At 41.8% G+C, this 23,115-nt stretch overlaps 1 protein-coding gene across 2 annotated transcripts; it reads right to left on the reverse strand.

The window, feature by feature from the left end:
- Positions 1 to 1,970: 1,970 nt before the first annotated feature.
- slc25a25b (solute carrier family 25 member 25b) lies at positions 1,971 to 20,692 on the reverse strand. Of its 2 annotated transcripts, none has more exons than XM_083670818.1 (10): positions 19,928 to 20,692; positions 10,063 to 10,189; positions 9,165 to 9,252; positions 7,675 to 7,786; positions 7,280 to 7,438; positions 6,373 to 6,525; positions 6,026 to 6,133; positions 4,948 to 5,115; positions 4,511 to 4,661; positions 1,971 to 3,518 (listed from the first exon to the last, which is right to left on the reverse strand). In XM_083670818.1, exons 1-10 carry the CDS (start codon positions 20,276 to 20,278, stop codon positions 3,334 to 3,336), a joined length of 1,602 nt encoding a protein of 533 aa, XP_083526944.1. In that variant the 5' UTR covers positions 20,279 to 20,692; the 3' UTR covers positions 1,971 to 3,333. The 2 variants fall into 2 exon arrangements, with proteins under 2 accessions (XP_083526944.1, XP_083526943.1); XM_083670817.1 differs by having other exon boundaries at positions 7,280 to 7,477.
- Between the last annotated feature and the right edge of the window lie 2,423 nt (positions 20,693 to 23,115).

Consider the following 23,115-nt stretch of genomic DNA (forward strand, 5'->3'; position numbering starts at 1 on the left):
TAGTTTTCAGGCTTTACGGGTGGGTTTTGAGTGGCCAATGGGCTGGAAATTTTAGCCACACCTGGCAACCCTGCCCCCAGTCTGCAGGGGCTAGTCCCAATAATCAGTCCCACCAATAAAATGACTATGCAAGTGGAAGCATAATAATCATCAATAACATATCGAAGATGTGGTCTCTACTCTTCTGCAGTTTGACAAATCACAACACCAACTTGATGAGCGTGGAATCGCCATCTACAAGTGCAGCTCAAGCCTTAGTCTGTGAAAACAGTGGCATTGATTTTTCATAATCTGCATTAATATGAAGGCCTACGAGGTCAATCTTGTAATTTGTACCATAAGCAACATGATATAATGTTTGTATCTCCAATGTTGCCAACGCAATGACACTTCTACATGAACCTAGGGTGATGAATGATTGTGTGTAAACGTCTATCTAGTGAGTAGCAGTAGCAGTCTGGTCGTCCCTGAGGTAGCAGGATGGTAGTTCCTGCCCTCATATACAGATGAGAAGGGCATCGGGGTGATGTGTTAGATTACATGAATAAGCATGAACGTCGGCTTTGATAATGCAACCTATGGATTACAGATTAAAATTAGGGATTTTCAAGTGAGACAGGAGTAAGGATTTAGGGTTTCAGTGGGATTGAGACTGGAAAGAACAGTAACCTACAGCAGGCTATAGAGGACAGCAGAAGATAACTGTGACATTAGCTCACAGTTGATGACAAATTCGCTCACCTTCCCCCACTCTGGCCCTTTATTGTAATTCGCTGCCCATTACAGACCCATGAAATGCTCCCTTTGAAAAGAGAGATTGTTCTGTCTGTATAAATTACTGGCTGGTGTACGTTTCAGTCTTCAGTCTTTTGTTTTTGCACAAAGCAAAAGTGCAAAACATAGCCAATATTTTTTATGAAGCTGCACCAACCAGAAATGCCTGCCATTTCATTTCAAATGCACATCTTTCCTTGGGGTTCAAACAATAAATGAAAATAAATAGAATGGAGTAAGACCAATAACTTTAAAATAAAAAAGAAATACAAATAAAACATTTACTGATTTCTCAGATTAAATAAGGCAACTGTCATAAAACCTTTGTTTTACATTTAAACATATGGAAGATATTGGGGTGTCCTTTAACCAAAAAGGCCATAAATAATCAAATGATAATATACCTCATTGGACAGGGAGGGGCGTCCGCTATTTTTGCCAAAGTTTGTTAGCCTAAAACAAAACACTGTTAATGAGGCAAGAAATGTATTGATATCACATCATATGAGTATGATAACTATACAGTCAACACAGGCAAAAAATCTATCTGAGGTTTGCTGATCAATTGCAATCAATCTTCCTTTAAAGATTACGAGGGATAATCAAGTATCAGGTTCAAACTTATTAAACTTATTTTGTTCACAGATTCAGATGAAAAATAAATTGCCTTCATCACACAGGACATTAGTCTTTTTTAAGAATGGTGATTCCCTTCTGAGACCTGAGGCTTAAGCACGGCTATTAAACGGAGATCTTACCTCCATGCTCCACTTAACACTTATTACTTTTATATTTAAAAGCCCAATCCGCGATCGCTGCAATTCGATAGGCTACTCACCAGCTTGAGTTGTGGCCACGGTAAACATCCCATCTTAAACCAAAACCAATCCATATGCAGAGTCGCAACTACAGTTACCAGTGGACAGTAAAAAAAATATTCAGAATCACTGACTTCTGTTTCAATCTCATAACGGCTGCCACTTTTGGACATTTTGACACAACTTGGCCAGAACAAGGACAGCCCTCCTGTTTTGGTTTATGATGCAATGTTTACCTTCCACAACTCAAGCAGGTTGGCAGCCTTTCGAGTTCCAGCGGTCGCAGATTGGGCCTTTAATCTTATTTATTATAAAGAAAACACTACATCAAAACATAATGCTACCAATTCATCATTTGATTTCAGCAATATTGCTTTATTTCCATTAAAGTGTATTCAAGTTTAGTTTAAGCAGATTAAAGTGCATGTGTTAACCATCTACACATCTACTGTTTTTTCTCTCAGCACATTCAGTGCTGTCTGCTCACTGTATCGTTCGAACAAAGGAGCAGAACCAGAGTCTACACTGATCATGTCTCTGAATGTCAAATTAGAGTCAGAACTCCCTCTCAGCCAACCATAGCCAACATAGCCAACCATTAATAACTGGATCTTAAGAAGCCTAATCTACTTGTAGTCAAGCTTTAACAGGATCTCTAACCTAAGGCGACTTGAACATACAACACATTCTGCACACAAACAGACCTTGATCAGCAGCGTATCTGCTGCATTGCATCTATAAAAAAAAATACAATCTTCACAGTTGGTCTACTGAATATGTTACTGAATATATATTCTTTGGGCGCTTCGTGTATGTACCACATTTAAATAAATATCTGGTTACATTATACAAAAATAAATTAGCATCACATACACATTGACTTCGAGACCAATTGGACATTAAGACACTGTGGGCATCCAACATGTTAACTTGAAATCAGTAGTTAAACATCCTCATTAAGTTATACAATGAGAAAGGAGAAGGCATGGTATGGAGTTGGAGCATTATTATATGCGGCAAAATAGAAAGAAATAATTAACCAAATAAATAATGGAAACCAATGATAGAAAGTAAGTTGAGCAAACATTTGCACTCATCATTATACAGATAACAGCTAACTGAACAGCCGATTAAGGAGGATAAAAAATAAATGGAGAATTTTAGATGTGTATATAAAAAGCCCTTGAAAAAAAAAATGAGTTCAGCGATACTGTCACCTACAGACGATTAGTAATACTTTGTGGTGATGGTTCATTCCCTTGACCTGCACCACCTTCTGCCGCTGACAAACAAACGCAGATTCTTGGTCCCTAAATCAAGCATTAGCAGATACTTCAGCTTCAAACAGGTTGGAGGATACAGGGGTACAACTTCAAAGAGGTTGGAGAATACAGGGGAGCATCTGTATTTATTAAATAATTCCTTAAATAATGACAACTAAGATCACATGTATGAGAGATCAAACATCAAACCAGTGTCCGTCTCGACACATCCGTCGCTTCTGTTGAGTGTCCTCAGTGTCGTCTGTCTTTTTCCTGCACCTGTCCAAAAAAAGAGGAAGAGAAAAAAAAAAAAAAAAAAACTCCCGTCTGCTGAGATTCCTCTTTCGGGGGGTCGTGGTCTCTGCTGCTTGGAGACTTCCCACAGCGTGCCCGCTCCTCACATTAGTTATATTCTTCATCAAAATATAACCAAATAACCCTTTGGAGTTATTTGGTGGCCACCCCTGGTCGCCGTCTCCTCACCGTGACTGCACTCCCAGGGTCATTTTAATGTTCTCATAGACCACGTAGCTGATGCTGACAGCAGGGATCACCTTCATGAAGTTGGGGGCCAGACCCCGGTAGAGGCCCGTCGCACCCTCGGTCCTCCAGATGTGTCTGAAGAGGCCAGTCATGGTCATCTGGGGCCCTCCCTCCTGTGTGGCTAAGAGGAGAGGGCCGGGAACGAGTGGTGTGATTAACATGACACACATGCACACACATAAATATCCACTGCAGACTCATCTTCCATTGTAATTATCTGTACTGTCAACCTGTCATTGCCATTGTATATAGCCATTCCATTGTGTACATTGCTTCACCGCTGGTTATACTGGTTATATTTTTTATTATTTCTATTTTATTTTACTTTAAAACTTATTGTTGCACTACTCTGTGGCACTGTCACTTTTGCATTTCACTGTATACTTGTATGCACGTGACAAATAAAGAATCTTGAATTAGGCAATAAAGCTAAAATGTTATGTTGCAATGCAAATCTCACTGTTGTTAATTCAATGCGTCAGTGTTTGAATTAGGAACATCTGTCCCTACTCAAATAAAACTATGAACTCATTTAGTGCTGAGGGTGAATAAAGTCACCCAAACTGTCAACATTCAAGAGTGCCAAGGGTGACCTTATTCACCAAAAACGCATACATTATGATGCTTCATTTTGTAGCCAATCAAAGTGTTGTTGCTAGGTAAACACCACATAGAACACTTTGCGCTTTAGGTGGTGAGTGTTCTGGAATTCTTTGACAGTCAGTTAAAAAAGGTATGAACACAGAAATACAATGAGTAGAACCACCCCTACATAGGAAACAACACTATGGGAGATGGTCAATAATAGCTAGTTGCATTCTCTACTTTACTTTCCATGATGGGTTCATGAATCTGGTGGAAGACATAACTCACCATCGCCCTACTTCACCAAGTTGGACCAATTAAAATGCCCTATCCAGGGTTAAAAACATAACAGAACCCAGTGGCTGGGTGCTAAACATTGGTAGTAGACAGGGCCAGTTATCCCCAACACAATGTGAAACGCTTTGAGCACCAGAAAAAAAGGTCACATACCGTACGAATGCAATCCACTACCATTATAATGAGTAGCAGAGGCGTGGGAAATAAGAGGAGTGTGGATGGGAGGCTCACCTTGCGCCTGCATACGGGTCCTGACCAGGGCTAACGGGTAGCTGGCCAGTTGGCCACAGGTGCTGGAGGTGGTGCCGCAGGCCAGCAACACAAACACCCCCGGGTCTGCGCTGTCCGTGGCGTACCGCTGCAACCACCAGTTCTTCAGCGTCTGGGAGAGGGAGGAGAGAGGAGTTAGAGGGGTAGACCAAGCGGTCTTATTTTAAACAGTTATCAATTCAGTTACGCTTTCTTTTGTTTTTGTCCCTTTTAAAGAGTGGGAGGGCAAATTTGGTCTGCAGCTCTCGTGAATTCACGAAAGAATTGAAGTAGTTTGTGAGCTACCAAGGGTTTCCGGAAACTCGTCTGAAGTCTATGAAGTTTTTTTTTTTTTTATGAAGAAACTCACTGCAGGATAGTCAAGGTGAGGACGGACACACGGACACACGGACACACACCTCATACACAGCCAGGTCAATGCCAGCATAGGGGATGATGCCCAGCATGTTGGGAATGTAGCCCTTGTAGAAAGCAGCCATGCCCTCCTTCCGGAAAATGTGCTTGGCGCAGTCAGCGATTCCCGAGTACTGACCCGTCTTTCTCAGGGCTAGTCGGGTCTTCAGAACCTGTAGAAGAGATGCAAAAGAACAACAAAGATGAGACATTTCTACTTGGGCCGATGTCATGGCTTAGCGGTACCGCACGGGACACCTACATACGTTCTCCTTCCCTGGAGGGCCCGGGTTCACCTACTGGGTCCAGCAGTTAATACACTTTTATATTGACATTTATATTACTTTTATACTTTTTATATTGACATATTACCCAGCATTCCTGTCTCAAATGTATGTTTTAACAATAACAGCTTGTTTATTTTTATTTATTTGATTCAAAGCTCATTTTGAGATATTGAATTATGTATTAACAGTGCTATTCTTCAGTTGTGTATACTGTACCATTCCTACTACGCCTCAATTATGTGTATTGTTATGTGTAACCATACCTGCAGATAATTAGGATAAATGTGTAGGAGCAAGATAACGTGTGTATTCAGCTCTACGTACAGGTCAGAAGCCCAGGGGCCTCCTCGCTTGGCAGGTGACCTGCTGCAAGAGTTACAGAGTTGCATGGTTACATGTCATGTCCCCCTCAACAGGACTTCATGCATTAATAAAGGTTGACATTTATAAAAACAACATAAAAACCAATGCATTTTCTATCTGAACTGTGCATTTTTTGTATACACATACATTTGGCAGTAACACCTTATTAACACACTTCTAATATACTTCGCTTTGAATATGACGAAGAATAATAATACCTAAATGTATACTGAGGGGTCAATTTGACATATTTCAAGTATACTTAATATGCTAAAAACCTACACAATTTAAAATTGTAGCATGTTAAATACAACTTAAATGCAGTTAAGCTGGGTCATTTAATATATATTCTTATTTTTCGCTTGGGAATGGGGTGCATACAGCACGAGGAGAGCCATGGAGAGCTGGGTGGGGGGGGGGGGGGTGTACTCACCTCCATGGGGTAGATGCTGCTCTGGGCAATAACTCCGGCAAGGGATCCTGCTACCAGCCTCTCCAAGATGCCCAGGGTCTCCTGGTTACTTCCAATCAACCTTTTGATCTGCCAAAAAAAACAGCAAAAAAGTGTAGTAAGTAACAGTGCAACCGTATACAGTACCCCCCCCCCACCCCCCCTTATTGGGGGGGAGGTGGGAGGTGCAAAAGTCATCAGCAAAATTCTCAATTGAAAAGACGTAGGTGTACCAGCTCTGGTGGCCCCCCCCCCCCCCCCCCCCCGTCTTGCCAAAATGAAGGCAAAGGAAACTCTGAGGCCTTGCGCCATTGGCTGCTGGTGATTACCTGCTCGTAAGCCATGAATTTGATGGCGGTTTCCGGGCCGATCTTGATAACGTTGATTCCGTTTCCTCGCCATAGCGACATCATGCCCCCCTCCCGGATCATCTGGGTGAAGCCCCCCGCGATGCGCATGCTGTTGCTACGGGAGGCGTGGACCTGCACACACAAAAGAGAGAAATGGTTATTCAAACGTCGTCAGTTTACATTCCTCAGTCAACATTCTAGCAGCTGAGCGGTCAGGAGGGAGTGACCAATTACAAGAAAGGAACAATCAGAACAATTTAGTTTTGTATCATAACCAATCTCAATTAATTTTATAAACATTTTTACCAACAAACACACTTCACATTATCTTGCTTTGTCCTCTCCAACCCAATCACCAATCAACATGTGATTCTCCAAATGTGACCAAAATTATTAACATTAACAATTACTTAATTTTGCCTGCTAATCTGCCATGTCATCCATTGACAATTCTTCTGTTGTAATTGCATACGGTAGCAGATATGGTTGTCATGAGGACAGACGTTATGCAATTGTCCCTCTTACATTAGTCAAAACAAAGACAGGGATTATGACTGTAGTGGGCAGATGTGGGATCTTAACTCATCTTAAACTCTAGTTCTGGTTTGCTGGACACCGATTAAGTTTACTCCAAGACTAAAAAGCATCTTCAATGGAGATTATCCACTGAAATGCACTTTAGTCCAGGACTTAATCTGTGTCTGGGAAACTGTTCCTGTAGTTTGAAAGGTGTGCCAATTATCCTATTAAAGTGAACCAAGTGCCCATAAAAAGAGAGTGAGTTCATTCAGAGACTTGATTTGGTCTTTTTTCATTCCAATATTCACTTTGAAGTGAGCTAAGATCAGTCTGGTAAATTATCTTCTGTAGTGAGACACACTCTTACCTGCATGAGCACTTTGAGCCTGTCCAGAGGTGCTGTGCAAGTTCTAGAGACTGCGCCGGCTCCACCTCCAGCCACTAGGTGTCGCCACCACATCCCCGTTTTCTTCTCCTCCGCTGTGAACTCATCTGGCACCAACAGACTTTCCCCAACATCGAAGATCTGAGTGAAAGGCAGCGTAAGATCTATGGCGATTTTCCCCTAACCTCAAAAAATAGTCAAAATAAGTATTTCCCCTCAAAATAGGTACATGTATTTCCTTTCTTCTGTCAACAGTAGGTGGTTCTAAAGCTTTCAATGGCCCTGGGTACAGTGACACAAAACGTTAAGTCCCATACAGTCCTCAAAGCATTGTTCAGAGAATAGCACCATTTTGTTTTCTTCTGACTATGCCTTACCGTTGAGTGTTTCCAGTACAGGATGATCTCAGGAATGTTATCGGCAGGGTGCAACAGGTGATAGTCTCTCCACTCATTCCAGTCAATGGTCATGGTGCCATTCTTGTCCATGCTATTGAAAGAGGACACAAAAAAGACCACTGAGTTAAGCTTTCTACGGTTTGTCTGTTTGTTTCAGATCATGAGTGGGTTTGTGAATTGAGGCTGCTCACACATGCACAACATTTGAAGAAGAAATGCTTTTTTTCCCCTCTTCCCAATTAAAGCATGGTATGAGCATTTCACAATCAACCTTCAGAGGGTCGTAGCAAAAGTGAATCGTATAAAATGGTGTCCTCTCAAAATAATGTTGCATTTTTGGAATTTGAGAGTTTTGGCCTTTATAAAAGGAAAAAAGAAACATTCACAAAGTAAAAACAGTAGTGAATACAATGCGTTGCCATAGGACGGAACAGGCCAAGCAGGAAGACAGAGAAGATCAGTACTTACTACATGATAGGGGCCCAGATATGGCCCCTCCTTATTCTGAGACACGCATGAGGGACGAGAAAAGATAGAGAAGCACAGGGTGGGGTGGGGGGGGGGGTGGGGGGGGGGGGACAGTTAGAAACACACGTGAGGGGACACTGGTGGTGACGTCATGCTTTAACACAAGCTGAACTTGTGAAGTGAGTAGTCTTCAAAATGGACGGTAAAGAAATCCCACTAATATTTTTTAGTTCCTTATAGATGTTAATAGGTAACTAAATTATCCACAAAATGTAGTTTCCCTATTGGACATGGTAAGAGAGGTTACTTAATGTGTAATGTGAACATTTGTTTCCTTCTTTTTTAAAACTAAGCAATATAATAAGCAATATACTAAGCAAGAAATAACCAAAGGTTTAGAAATGTGACTTTAGTAAGTCATTGTGGTTTCCGTCTCTGTAATATTCCAAAGAACTCATTAAAACTGCTTCCTTTTAACAGTTAAAAGTGAAGCCATGACAGTATTAGCCAGGAAGCTTCGGCCATGACTAGAATGCACTTTCCAAGCAGTGCTAGGACACTTAATGGAAACACCAATACCATCTTGGAATGTTCTGGTGGACTCTGTTTACCTGGTCGACCCAGGCATGTAACCATGTTGTTAACTCACTAACTGCCAAAGAATTCCGGAACACTCACCACCTAGAGTTCCAAGTGTTTTATGTGGTATTTACCTAGCAACAATACTTTGATTGGCTAAAATGTTTACTTTATTCACAATTGGCACTAAATGAGTTAAATGGATGGATGACAGACTGACCAGTCGAGACCTGATCAGGAATATGAGATGAGGGACAGCGAGCAGGAGGGAAAGGCACGAGGGAGAGTTAAGGATAATGTAAGCTGGAGCCTAGAAAGAATGCCAGACAACACATGTAGGACCGTTTGACACAGACACATATTGAGACAATCACTGCTTGGTGGAGGTGGTGGAGTCTGTCAGCCCCTTCCAGCAGCCTCACCTTTTAAGGATCTTCTCGGCCTGCTGCTCGGAGATGTTCACCCCCAGGTCTCGAAGAGACTGCATGATTTCTTGCGAGTCGATGCGACCTGTGGAACACATCAAGCCCTTGTAACTTACTGTACTGTAACTGAGCAGGGTTCTCCCCAGGATTTTTGAACAGTGTGGTGCTGGATTGCATTATCAAAACCAGACTCTGGTTTATTCATGTCAAAATGCGCAAAAATACAGCTAAAATGCTGAATTCACAGGGGAACATCATAATGCTTTTGTTTTCATTTTTAACAATGAGGTAGTTGGTGATCAAAGATAGTTACTCTATGATTACTAAATATATACATTATTTGAGGAGAACCCTGCTGAGTATCTGGGCAATATTTCATTTCAGGTAAAGTTTGATTGGTGTGAATAGCTTAATATCTGTAGGAGGAGTAGCATACCGAAAAATCTGAAGAATTGGAAGAAGAAGAAGAATTGGAAGAAGAAGAATGAGCAATAACAATAGTTGAACTTGCTGAAGCAAGCCCACTAATTAGACAAGTTAGGCCATTGCAAGACAGTTCTTGTGGCAGGTATACATGCCCAAACCATAGCACCCCTTCCACCATGTGGGACTATGTATATAAAGCATTGTAATTTCTAAATAGGTGAAACCAATCAGAAAAAATAAAATCCAAACTGTTGGGAGTATAGAGCTAAAAGAAGACAAAATGCTTCTTCTTTCCGATACTTATGGACGGCACTGTAATTAGTCTTGGTTTAACGTGAAACATAAACAGAGATTAGATGAAGGATTGATCTAAAACTAGGATTACAGTTTTGTGCACCATGGATTAATCGTTAAACCTTGACTTAATTCAGTTAACCAGTTAATCCACGGTGGTGCAACCCCCCCTTACCGTCGTTCTTCTTGTCCAGGCTCTTAAAGACGAGCCGGAGCTTCTTCTCGTGGTCTCTCAGGTAGTGAACAAACTCCTCAAAGTCCAACTGGCCGTCCAGGTCCTTGTCTCCTGCTTTCACGATTTTCTGTGAGGACAGGGGAAGTAAGGGATGAGCATATTTGACAGCGTGAAAGCATTTCAAATGTTAATTTAAATACAAGGCAAAGGTGGCCACAACTGTGGATAAGAATCAGGGACGTGCACAGATTTATGGAAGGTGTGAGTGTGTGTGTGTGTGTGAGAGAGAGAGAGAGAGAAAAAAAATATGAATTAAAAGATGTTTCAGGAATTTATTTTTAGATACATATCTCATGTTGACTGTAAGAGCCATTTTGGTAAATTATATATGTCTGTCTAGTTGTGTCTGTTTTGGATTACTTAACCACAAACCATCACCATGGTAATTCATCTACTCTCATCTGTATTCATCTACTGTCATCTCTATATAATATTCATTTCAGTTACTCATTAAATGTGAACCTCACCTAAATGTGAACCTACACACACACGCACACACACAATATGTACACGTGTCATGTGTACTGTATGTACACATACACACACACACACACCCCTGCGTAAGTAATTAAGCATTTTTTCTTCTTTTGGCTCTGCACTGGATGTTGGATTTAAAATCAAACAATTACTATGTTTAAAGTAGAGATTATCAGCTTTTATTTGATGGTATTTGTGTACATAATGGTTTCACCATTCAGAAATTACAACACTTTTTATACATATTCCCCCAACTTCAAGGTACCCAAAAGTGATGGGACAATTGGCTTGACAGGTGTTTCAGGTTAGTTAGGTGTGTTCCGCCACATAAGTTAATTTTGCAGTAATAAGGGAGCTCTCAATGTCTAGTATTGATCTAGGATTTGCCTTTGGAGTTTGCTATTGGTGGCTGTCAACATGAGGGCCAAAGAGACGTCAATGAAAGTCAGGGAAGCCATTATGGGGCTGAAATATCATTAAAAAAAATTCAAAACAAAGCCAAAACCTTACACCTCATTAAAAGGGAAAGAAAGCACTGGTGGGCTCAGAAATTGCAAACAGCCTTTTTGGCCAAGGAAGACTATACAGTGGATAACCGAAGAAGAAAACCCCCAAAACAACTGTCCTATAGATCAGGAACACTCTCCAGGAGGTAGGCGTAGATGTTCAAAGACTACCATCTGCAGAAGGTCACCAGTCAAACTACAGAGGCTACACTGCAAGGTGCAAACCACTAGTTATCCTCAAAAAGGATGGTTAGGACTAGCACTGTATAATGTCAGAATGTCTGCCCCGAGTGATCTTAAGGAGCTTGATTGTTCTAACGCAAGCATGCAGCACAGAAAAAGCAACGCAAAGCAGAGGCAGGCAAGCCAAAGAAGCGTTCTATTTGAAATGAATGAATTACTGGCAATACACAACCATCTTGGCAAGCCGATGTGACCAGGTATAACACGGTAGACTATTATGCACATACAGTTAGGTCTGGAAATATTTGGACCGTGACACAATTTTCATAATTTTGGCTCTGTACGCCACCACTTGAAATGAAACAATTGAGATGCAATTGAAGGGCAGACTTTCAGCTTTAATTCAAGGGGTTGAACAAAAATATTGTATGAAACGTTTAGGAATTGCAACCATTTTTATACACAGTCCCCTATTTTCAGGGGCTCAAATGTAATTGGACAAATTAACATAATCATAAATAAAATGTTCATTTTTAATACTTTGGCGAGAATCCTTTGCAGGAAATGACTGCTTGAAGTCTAGAACCCATGGACATCACCAAATGCTGGGTTTTATCCTTTGTGATGCTTTGCCAGGCCTTTACTGCAGCTGTCTTTAGTTGTTGTTTGTTCGTGGGTCTTTCTGCCTTTAGTTTTGTCTTCAGCAAGTGAAATGCATGCCCATGCCATCACACTGCCTCCACCGTGGTTTAAAGATGATGTGGTATGCTTCGGACCATGAGCAGTTCCAAGCCTCCATACTTTTTTCTTCCCATCATGCTGGTACAGGTTGACCTTAGTTTCATCTGTCCAAAGAATGCTGTTCCAGAACTGGGCTGGCTTTTTTAGATGTTTTTTGGCAAAGTCTAATCTGGCCTTTCTATTCTTGAGGCTTATGAATGCTTTGCATTCATTTGGTGAACCCTGTGTATTTGCTCCTGTGAAGTCTTCTCTTCATGGTAGACTTCCATAATGATATGCCTACCTCCTGGAGAGTGTTCTTCACTTGGCTAGATGTTGTGAAGGGGTTTTTCTTTACCATGTGAAGAATCCTGCGATCATCCACCACTTCAGTGGACATTCAGGCCTTTTTGTGTTGCAGAGCTCACCAGTGCGTTCTTTTTCTCTCCGAATGTATCAAACTGTTGATTTGGCCACTCCTAATGTTGCCACTATTTCTCTGATGGAATTATTTTGTTTTTGCAGCCTCAGGATGGCCTGTTTCACTTGCATTGAGAGCTCCTTTGACCGCATGTTGTGCATTCACAGCAACAGCTTCCAAATGCAAATGCCACACTTGGAATCAGCTCAGACCTTTTACCTGCTTAATTGATAAAGAATTAACAAAGGAATAGCCCACACCTGTCCATGAAACAGCTTTCGAGTCAATTATCCAATTACTTTTGGTCCCTTGAAAAAGAGGGTGCTACATATTAAAGAGCTGTAATTCCTAAACCCTTCCTCCAATTTGGATGTGAATACCCTCAAATTAAAGCTGAGAGTCTGCACTTCAAGCCCATATTCACTGAACACTTGATTATGTTTTGGTAAAGAGCTAAAATAAAAAAATATTGTGTCAGAGTCCAAATATATATGGACCTAACTGTATGCAGGGTTCTCCCCAAAGAATGTAAGGCGCTGCACCACGCTGTGAACTTGGCAGTGCCACCATGTAAACATTTCAAGCAAATTAAACTCCATATTTAGTCATAATAGAGTAGCTCTCTTTGATCGCCAATTACATTGTTGTTAAAAACGAAAGCGAAAGTGAAGGACGTTCCTCAGTGACTACAGCGTTTTAGCTGTATTTTTGCGCATTTTGACATGAATTAACGCCAGTCAGATTTTGATAATGCAACCCAAACATGCAGGCAGAGGCTAAGTAAGGAGAAACATTGTCTTTGACATTGTGTTGCATGATTGATGGACAGATTGCCTGTAGTACCTGCTGGAAGTCCTTGGGGGGCGCCACCATGATCAACACTGTGGTCCTCTTCGCAGGTGCACCGTTGCTCCTGCTCTTATCGTTCCTGACAGAGGTGTCAGCAGTGCCTCCCTTGAAACCAGCTTTCTCTGGATTCTTTCCAGCAACCTCTGCCTCCCTCTCTTCCAGCGACTGTGCCCTTATGGACTCCCATCCTGTCCTGTCCAAAACCCACTGGCACAGCGATTTCCACATATTCTGCAGCATTCTCGTCCAGGGACTGATGCTTTTGGTGGGTGCTGTGTGTGTCTGTTTGAATGTAAGAAGAGCAGGTGCCCACACACACACACACACACACACACACACACACACACACACACGCACGCACACTTAAAAATGGCACAAACTTGTGTGTGTCTCTGCTGAGGTGAAACTGCTGAGCCAGCAGAAAGCTAGACCAGGAGGGCAGCTAAGGACGACCATAGACTGCAGAGAGAGAAAATGTCTTCCACGCCACCGCTTCACTTCAGCCCAGGGAGCTTTTTCTTCTGTGCACCGTTTTACCCCTCTGTCATCCTTCCTAAGGTGTCTCAGTACTTGCAGCCTACTGTGGACACACTTGTTGTAAGTTGCCCCCCAAAAAACAAAAACACTGACAAACTCTCAAAGCACCATCATTTTAACTTCTGATAAATGATACAATGACGCACCTACATTAAATACACTACACAAGACACTGAGGAAGAGGTCAATACTACCTGGATTGCATCCTTGCAGCATCTCGTCTACTGAAATACTGAACACTGAGCAGTTTAAACGGAGGCAACAGCGGGAGGCAGCCCCTGCGGGTTAGCCGGTTCAATATCAACAGACAGAATGCAGTAAAAATGAAGCTCCTTAAACCTGCATCCCCACTGCAGCGCTGCATCAGCCTATCACAACAGTCCACACTGACAGGTCTAAGTACCTCGGAGCTGGACCCCACAGCCAATAACAAGAGAGAATACAGCTGAGCAACTAATTCATCACTTTTACACCCTGAATTGAGGGGGCTGCGTGGGGGGACGCTGGGTATTTTCCCTGTCTCTCATTCCCTCTGGGGGAAAATCTGCTGACTGTTCTTTTTCCCTCCTTTCCCAGTTCACTCCATCAGAATGTCAGCGTCGCCATGACAACTGCATCCGGCATTGATTTTTAGCCCGCGAGTATTGCTCAGCAAAAGCTCCCTCCAGCTTACCTCTCTTTTGCCAACTAGCACTCTTTTCATATTCAGTCCTTTTCAAGAGACAATTGCTTTTAAATGTTGCAGTTTAATGTTGTTGTTTTTTTTAAGTCATTATCGACAATTTCTATCCACAAACATCTGTGATACATTCAGATTTTCTCCCAAACAGGATTGGTGTCAATTGCCTTGTTACTTCATGCATTTCCGGAGGACAAGTAAAGTTAATGAATTGGAATACTGCCCATTAGTTTACAGTTTAAACAATAACTTTTGTTCCCCTAACACATTAGGTGAATCATATTTCCACACAGACTCTGTTGAATGTGTGTAGGCCTCACGTTCAAGTTGCACTGGCCAGGAAATACAGTACTGTCTGTTTCCTTTAACATCCGTTTCCTGTGCTCTGAGATACAGTCAGTATAAAAGTCAGCCAGATGACCATCGCAAAGTAGAGTGAGTCCTCATGTCCAGTCTGATTCTGTGGGTACAGATTCTCCTTCAACCAGCAGATATAGAGATGTCTGTCACACCACTTTCAACAAACTACTGTACTAAATACTGTGCCGAAAGATATTACAGCTACAGTTTTACTCATCAACCATATCGGACAGCTACTTTAAACATCGGCCCAACTGACAAAAGAAATTGGCCACAGCTGTTGTTCTACACTGGCTCTTGTAATGACTGCAGCAAAGACTGCTAATTCCGATACAGTCCCTTCTCTGTCGCCAAAGCCAAGCCTTTTGTATTTTTAAATCTCATGTATAGTCTGGCAAATGTTTGGATGCAAGCCAACAATTATAATTCTGACACTGGCACGCGATTCTTCTCTCAATCTAATTGAGTACCATTGAAAGAGATGGGGCCTCTCTTACTGGGGAATATAGGTAACCAGAGTATATGTTTAAAGGTTTCACAAGACACAGATGTGATGAAGACATTGTCATTAGTCCAAATCTTATTATTGTGAAGGACCATGACCATCAGCTCGTTCCTGGGCTTACCGCTTCAATCAACTGGACGAGAGTAGGTAGTTCTAGTAAGGAGTTTGAGTTTCCTAGGAAATCCAGTCGTCTCTCGAAGGAACCTACGGTAACTGTTTGGTAAAACCTGTCTAGTGCACACAAGGTAAAGGACATGGGGCGTGAATGGATGTTAACCCAACAGAGGCTATTGGTCAATAACTAGCTAAAATAAATACAAATTATATCTTTGACCAGTCATTGTGAATCACACATTTGATGGGCATCTGTCACAGACATGAAGTCTGTTAACAGTTTAGAGTAGCTGGCATGGGAGGGAAAGTCTTCTGATCTTCTGCTGTCCTAGAGCCGAGGGCTCTGATCCCAACTGCACTCAAACCCAAAATCCTGTCTCGCATGAAAATTCCTCTCTCGCCTGTTCATGTCAAATACCGCTAAAACATTTCCATGTCGAGACAGCATCCCGCTGAGATGCACTGAATTAACTGAGGAACATGATAACGCTCTTAATGAACGTCCTGTTTAGAAATTCACCACAATGTAATTGCCGATCGAAGATGTTATCGTCACGAAATATCATAGTGGCGCAGTTTCATAGTGGCGCAGCCAATTGGCACAGCGCCTATCTTATATTCTTTGGGGGAGGACACTGGCCATAATTGTGACCATATCTTGGCTTTAAACGCTTTACATGGGCACTTACGATTTTATGCTGTATTTCCCGGGACTCTGTGAATCAGACGTCAAGTTGCTGCAAACAGTATTGCTTCTTGCACTCCAAGCTCACGACATGTGACGTCTCCCCTAAATGTCCAATGAAAACCAGCTACGCCACCGAAAAGCTAGCAATTCGTTAGCGTGGGTGGTGGTATTTGAACCTGAGGAGTGAGTTCACCATCTCAACTCAGGGATGGGATGAATCAGGATAAATATCTATTATACGCGGTATTGAAACTTGGAACTTTTTCGGGAAAATATGAATCCGAAGTCCTAGCTGGCCCATGTGGTGATGCCATGTCACAACTCACTGGAGACAACAGATAGACAGAGGAAGCACCACTGTAGCAAGGATGGACGTGTCTGCTTATTTCAATGTTTTGAAGTGAGCTATACATTTAGTCATGTCATTCATAATATAATTCGAAATATTACGAATTTGTATTATTAAGAAACAAAATACATGTGACATAGCGTCAAAAAAATAAGTGGAAAATACCATATGAGACTTAGGCCACATCGCCAAGCCCTTCTATATACCCCCTAGACGACCGTTGCCCCCCCACCCAAGCCCCCTCCTAAGCCAGGAAAAACCCTGTTTGCATGTCTATGGCCGATGAAGTGGGCTAGCTAGTGGATCTGTGCTGGACTTCTGGAACTTTACCTCATTGTTTAGGGAGCAGTGGTGAAGTGACAATGGTAGGCTTCACGTGCTGATTCAAAGTCTGGCAAACGTCCAAGACCACCAAGGACACAGGATTATACCCCCCATAGCAACTCATTGACCCATTTCATTTCAGGGCCTTATCAGGTAACTAAAGCTAAAACACTTGAACGTTGGTATTGTCATTGGTGGTGTTACTAGCTAACCAGCCAAGTTCCTCAGCTGTTGGCTCCATGATATTCAATATCAAGTTAACCTGGGCCATAGCTATTCAATAATTGATTGAATAGCTATGGCCCAATTACCACCATCATCACAGCCCATGAGTGCTGGTAGGCCCAGTGCTGGTAGGCCCAGTGCTGGTAGGCCCAGTGCTGGTAGACACAAGGCAGAGCCAGATGGATCCACATAACCTTCTCGAAGCAACAAATGGGTTTTTGTTTTTTTACTGTTTTCAACTCCAATTCATGATAACACTAATAATCAAAAGCAATTACCTAGTAATGCATGTCAGTTATATTATGCCTGATCCCAATTTGAGTTTTGACATACAAGCTGAGATCATAGTGGACACATCATGTCACCTATCCATTTCCAAAATAAGTAGCGATCTATTTTCAGCGTTGGTTCTTACACTGGACTTCATGCACGTAAGGTTTTTATTATCGAAATAAGTCATGTTTTTGTTGGGTTTTTTTAAGTGAGAAAAAAAGCTTGTCTCGGCTACATTTGTACATTTGGTGATATGGTGTACATGTATGCCCCTGTGATGTCGTTACGTTTGATGGACACTGTGTACCATGGGGCGCTGAGGTCTGCTACTAACTCCAACACCCTCACTCATCTCCCTCTATATGAGAGTGGGCTGGCCTTCCTTAGCTCTTCAGAGATTAATCCATTGGTACATTTTCATTTAGAAGGCCATACTAAGACAGCTCCCATTTTACTTGTGTAAATATTGTCCAGCAGTCAAATGCCAACTGTTGCCTGCACTTTCATGACTGTGTTTTGTTTACTGTGCCTAAGACCCGTGCAGAGCTAGGGAAAAAAGCTTTCCAGTTCTCTGCCACTTCCGCTTGGAATGAGCTTCAAAAGGTCCTGAAATTACAGGAGCTCGTCCCATTAAATGAGTTTAAAGATAGGCTAAATAGTAAAATGGACAATTAAGTGTGTGTGTGTGTGTGTGTGGGTAAATGTTTTCCCCTTTGTTGCACCTCTTTTCCCCAATCCCCATGTCTTAAACTGCAGTGCTTGTGTTTTATGATCTAAATGTTTTTTGTTTTTTTTTAATGTTGTGTGCTGCTATTTTGCCATGTCCTCTCTTATAAAAAAAAATATTATTAATCTCAATTAGACTACCCTGGTAAAATAAAGGTTACATACAATAAATAAATTAAATGCAATACCCTCTGTCATTACTGGTTATGGTTACACTGCCTGCCTTCTCTCCCTCGCGGGACCAGAGGTCCCTAAGCCATCCTCGCCAACACACCACACAGCATCCCTGTCGTGACCCCTGACCTTGACCAGCAGCTGACTGAGGCCTGACATTACCACCCCCATCCTCACCATGGGCAGTGGGCACTGCCATTACTGTCACAGCAACCACTCATGACCCCATGCTGGGCCATGGCATCACCCTGAATGGCTCCTTTCCATCTGGGGACAGATGTCATGGGGCAGGGACAGATGTCATGGGGCAGGGACAGGGGACAGGGGACAAACTTACGTCAAATTGAGCCCCATATTACACCAAACAGTTAAATAAATTTAATTGTTTTCTCTTTCTCTGCACAACATTGCCCTCTGACAGATCGGTCTCTGCTGACATACTTCATGTATTTAACAATAGTATTGTTAGGTGGAGGACTTACAGACCTGCTACCGCACCAACCACCCTAACAAAACACTTGCAGGAACACGAGCACAGACGTAATACAGTTAGAATCAAACAAGAACCAACGTCACAGGTACATTAGTTAGTGAAATACAAAAAATAAAAATAAATCACAATTACCCACAATGGCCTTGTAACCAAAGGAGGAATATTTGCATATTTGCATATTTGCTTGGGAATTTCTGTTCTTAGTGGTGCATTAACTCATCAACCAATGTACCTGGTGAGGTTGGTTCTCATTGATTATAACTGGATTACATCTGCGCTTATGTTCATGTGTTTTGTTGGGGTGGTATTTTTTTTATATAACAGAACTCGTATAGGTCAAGACAGTTGCAGTAAAGTAAATGTATAAATGTAAGTAAATGTAACATAACATTTCTTAGTAGATGCATATACTCAACATTTTAAAAATGTTTTATAATGTTGAGATTATGCAGTTGGCTAAATTGAATATTTATTGCAGAATATTATGTTTGTGGAACAAGTGAAAATGAAAGTATCTCGAACTATTCATGTAAAGATAGAAACTTACATTTTCTTTGTCAAAATCATAGATTTTGGGAGTTGTTTTTGCTTGTTGTTTTTTACAGTGTTGCTTTTAATTGTATAAATAATGATTTCACCATTTAGGCCTATAAACAACGCTTTCTATACAAAGCCTCCCTATTTACTTTCGGTGCCCTGAAATAGGCATAAATTCAAGAATAAGTTCTTGTTCTAAATGGTGAAACCAATATTTATACAAATACCCTAAAATAAAAGCTGACAATATGTACTCATGATACTAATTGTTTGATTTCAAATCCAAACTTTTGGAGTAACGAGCCAAAGGAAGAAAAACAAACACTACAAATACTTACAGAGTATTGTATATTTTAGCAGTTAATCTTTCAAGACTTTACAGTAATCCTCTCCGGCTCTGGCCATTTACGTAGCTAGCTTGTCTAAACTCACACCCCTATTATATGAGCACAGTAACTAGAGTCCCAATTCATGACTTGACGTACTACTTTTTAGTCACTGTATACTTAGAAGAGTCAGTCTTTCAACACGTTAATCCTCTCAGATCTCGCTATTTATGTAGCTAGCTTGTCTGAACTCACTCCTCCTCATATCAATCCCATGAACTCGGTAACTACAGTGGACCTATACCTACAGAGACATCCCAGTCAAACCACATCACTCACCATAAGTTCGTGCTCGGTGCGGTGAACCCCCAGTTTCTTTAGCCCAATGGTCAAGTCGTTGACGCAGATGCCCCCATCCCCGTTCACGTCCAAAACCTGAAACAGCACCTTGAGTCTGTGGTCCTGCTCGGCTCCACCACATAGCTCACAAGGATACGACGACTCACACGACCCGCTGTCCTTCCCCGACAACGGACACTCTGCGGTTGGAGGTGAGGAAGGGAAAGATGAGGATGCGCCCCCGGCATCCCCGCCACCAGGGTCGGCACCCCAGTGCGTCTCCTCCGACCGGCACTGACAGAAGACCCCGCTCAGCAAAGGGGACACGAACGACCCTTGCTGGTGCATCATGTGGATCCAACAATCCTCCAACTGTTGAAAAGCCAACCCAAGCAAGGGCACGTCACGTGCGTTCAGACTCAATTCAGCTAGTAGGCTCCTAGCTAAAGTATTAATACAAGCAACAACAAAGTCAGTATTTGTACGCTTTGGTATGACCTTTCGTGTTTTAGTTCAATATCGTATATACAATTATCCAAGTGTGGCCATTAGACTTGAATTCTTAGCTTGGTTTGCCAGCTAGCAACCGGTATGCATCAAGCTAGCTACGTCCGCCGGCGCAGTCCAGAAGAGATGGATGGATGCTCAACTCAAGCAAAGGCACTAGAATGTACCGTAACGTTTGTCCACTTCTGTTATAGCACTAAAGATCCTTCAGATACCTCGTTCTGTTGGCTGTTTCGGTGTCTAGTCCTGGAGAACTGGAGAAATACTCTCCGTTTCAATTGGTGGTCAGTCACAGCTGATGCAACAGAAAAGCCGGTATCTGGGAGGCGGTGCTTCCCTGCCTATTCCGCCCACCAACATCCGTTTCATGGAAATGAAAATGTCTTAAAAATAAAAGCGCCAAAGAATAAAAAAAATAAATGTATTTCCTCGATGTATTATTTGTGTTTTAATTTTTTTTAATTATTCTAATATTATATTATATATACTATATTTTAGCCTTGGATATTATAAGGCCAAGAACACTTTGTATGACACCCTTCATGGTTGAAACACTTGATTTATATTCTAGAAGACAAGTTTCCGCTAGAAGGCGCCAAAGTCTCCCTTCGCAGCAAGGCGCTGCTGGCCAACCCAGCTGGGATGCTCAGTCTCATGAAATAAGTTCGTAAATTAAGCGTGCGTGAATAAAAAATGGAATGGGACATGTTGCATTGGACATTAATTATCAGGCTATTATATTTATTTAGGCTACATTTGGCTATAGACGAGGCTAATAGGCCTACCCCTCACTAGCCAGATACGTGATTTGTTTACTACTTAATAATATAGGTGCTTTTCACTTTATAGTCTCTATTATACTATTTCATATTATAGCCTCATCTGAATTGAGATTATTGAGTGTAACACTCTGCATCGCAGTGAAAATAATCTTGACCCGAAACTAATGTGCAGGCATAGCGTTTTTGTGAAGTGGCTCAGTGCAAAGAGCCATCGGACGTTGATAACCTATTTATAACATATTTATAAAGTCCTCAGTGCAGACATAGTAGACTACCCGACTAGCACAATGCCCTGGCGGCAGAGAAACGCCCATCCCAAAATCACACGTCACATTGTGTGACGTCACGCGCAATGTACCGTGACGTCATACAGTAGGCCACTATAAAAGCCACGGTGCGTCTTGCCGTCAGTCACAACTTGGGCAGAACTTGGAGGACAGCTGATCTCACCGCTGGAAACCAGGACGAGCAAACCAGACGGAATATGGATGAAGAAAAGGTAAGGGACTTGATACATATTTGTAAGCACTATCAAGAGCAATGATAGGCTCGAGTATATACTGTATATAGTACTGTATATAGCACTGTCAATATGAGTATAGTACAGCACTGTCAGCACTGTCAATATGAGTATAGTACAGCACTGTCAATATGAGTATAGTACAGCACTGTCAATATGAGTATAGTACAGCACTGTCAATATGAGTATAGTACAGCACTGTCAGCGCTGTCAATATCAGTATAGTACAGCACTGTCAAGAGCAAGAGTATAGGCCTCATAATAAGAATATGATGAAAATGGACGATACATTGTTCAATGTATACAAGTGGGCCTACTAGCATAAGTAATGATCGGCTATTTTCACTCGTTTTATGATCAATAATGTTAATTAACTCATCAACTTAATTATCATGCCATAGCATGGCACACATGCGGTTGCCTGGTAGTCAGATGTCCGCTACTATGACGCACCTGACGTGCCTTTATGACGACACGGTCAGATTTTTGGTCCGTCTGCGTTTTGGTTGCATGCAGATATTATTGTGATCCGCTTAGACGTAAAGTAAACTTACCTGCGATTAATACGCGTTATCGACAATGTGCGACGAAAATGAGGTATTATTTATGCAAAATTAAAATGAAACCAATCACTAGATCAAATTAATATTTACAGTATTTGACGAGACATTGAACATAGGTTCAATAACAAAAATATCTGGATGTAAGTGTATTCATTTTGATGGTTAAATGATGATCAAATAATCAATTATAGGCTGATAGGAAGTAATAGGTTACATTCACGAACTAACCCTAACCCTGATTAAGAGGAAACTTGTACTGGCATTAACTTAGATTTAAATCTTTGTATCATTCAGGTATTGAAGGATGGACCCCAGGAGAAAGGGGTGGAGGAGGTGAAGGAGAAGCCAGTGGCTTTGCCCAAGAAGGAGAGTAAGGACAAGAGTGGCAAGGTAAGATTACGGACCCCTTCCTGCATCCTTATAACACTTAACCCTTGGGGTTGGGTCAGATCGTGTGATGTAACTAGATTATGTGTAACTAGAATGTGTGTCCTGTCAAAGGGCTACATGCCCACCTGTAGGGCTGATCCTAACATTTAACAAGCAAGCCCTTTGCTGCTGCCTTCTGGCTGATTATCATTTAAATCAGTTTCCATGTGATCCAGTCTAATGAGCAACTTTGACTTCACATAAAAGGTTGACCATAATGTGAGATCTAAACTCTGTTGTCTTGCAGGTCAAGAGGAAGACTAGTGGTAAGAGGGCCTCGGCTGGGAAGAGCACCAACGATGCAGGTCAGAGGATTTTCTGTTGTTACATTACTTCTCCCTATAGAGTCCAGATCGAAAATTTGAAGACTTGTTTGAAAACCATTTA

This window comes from Argentina silus (assembly GCF_951799395.1).
Source record: "Argentina silus genome assembly, chromosome: 5".
NCBI lineage: Eukaryota > Metazoa > Chordata > Actinopteri > Argentiniformes > Argentinidae > Argentina > Argentina silus.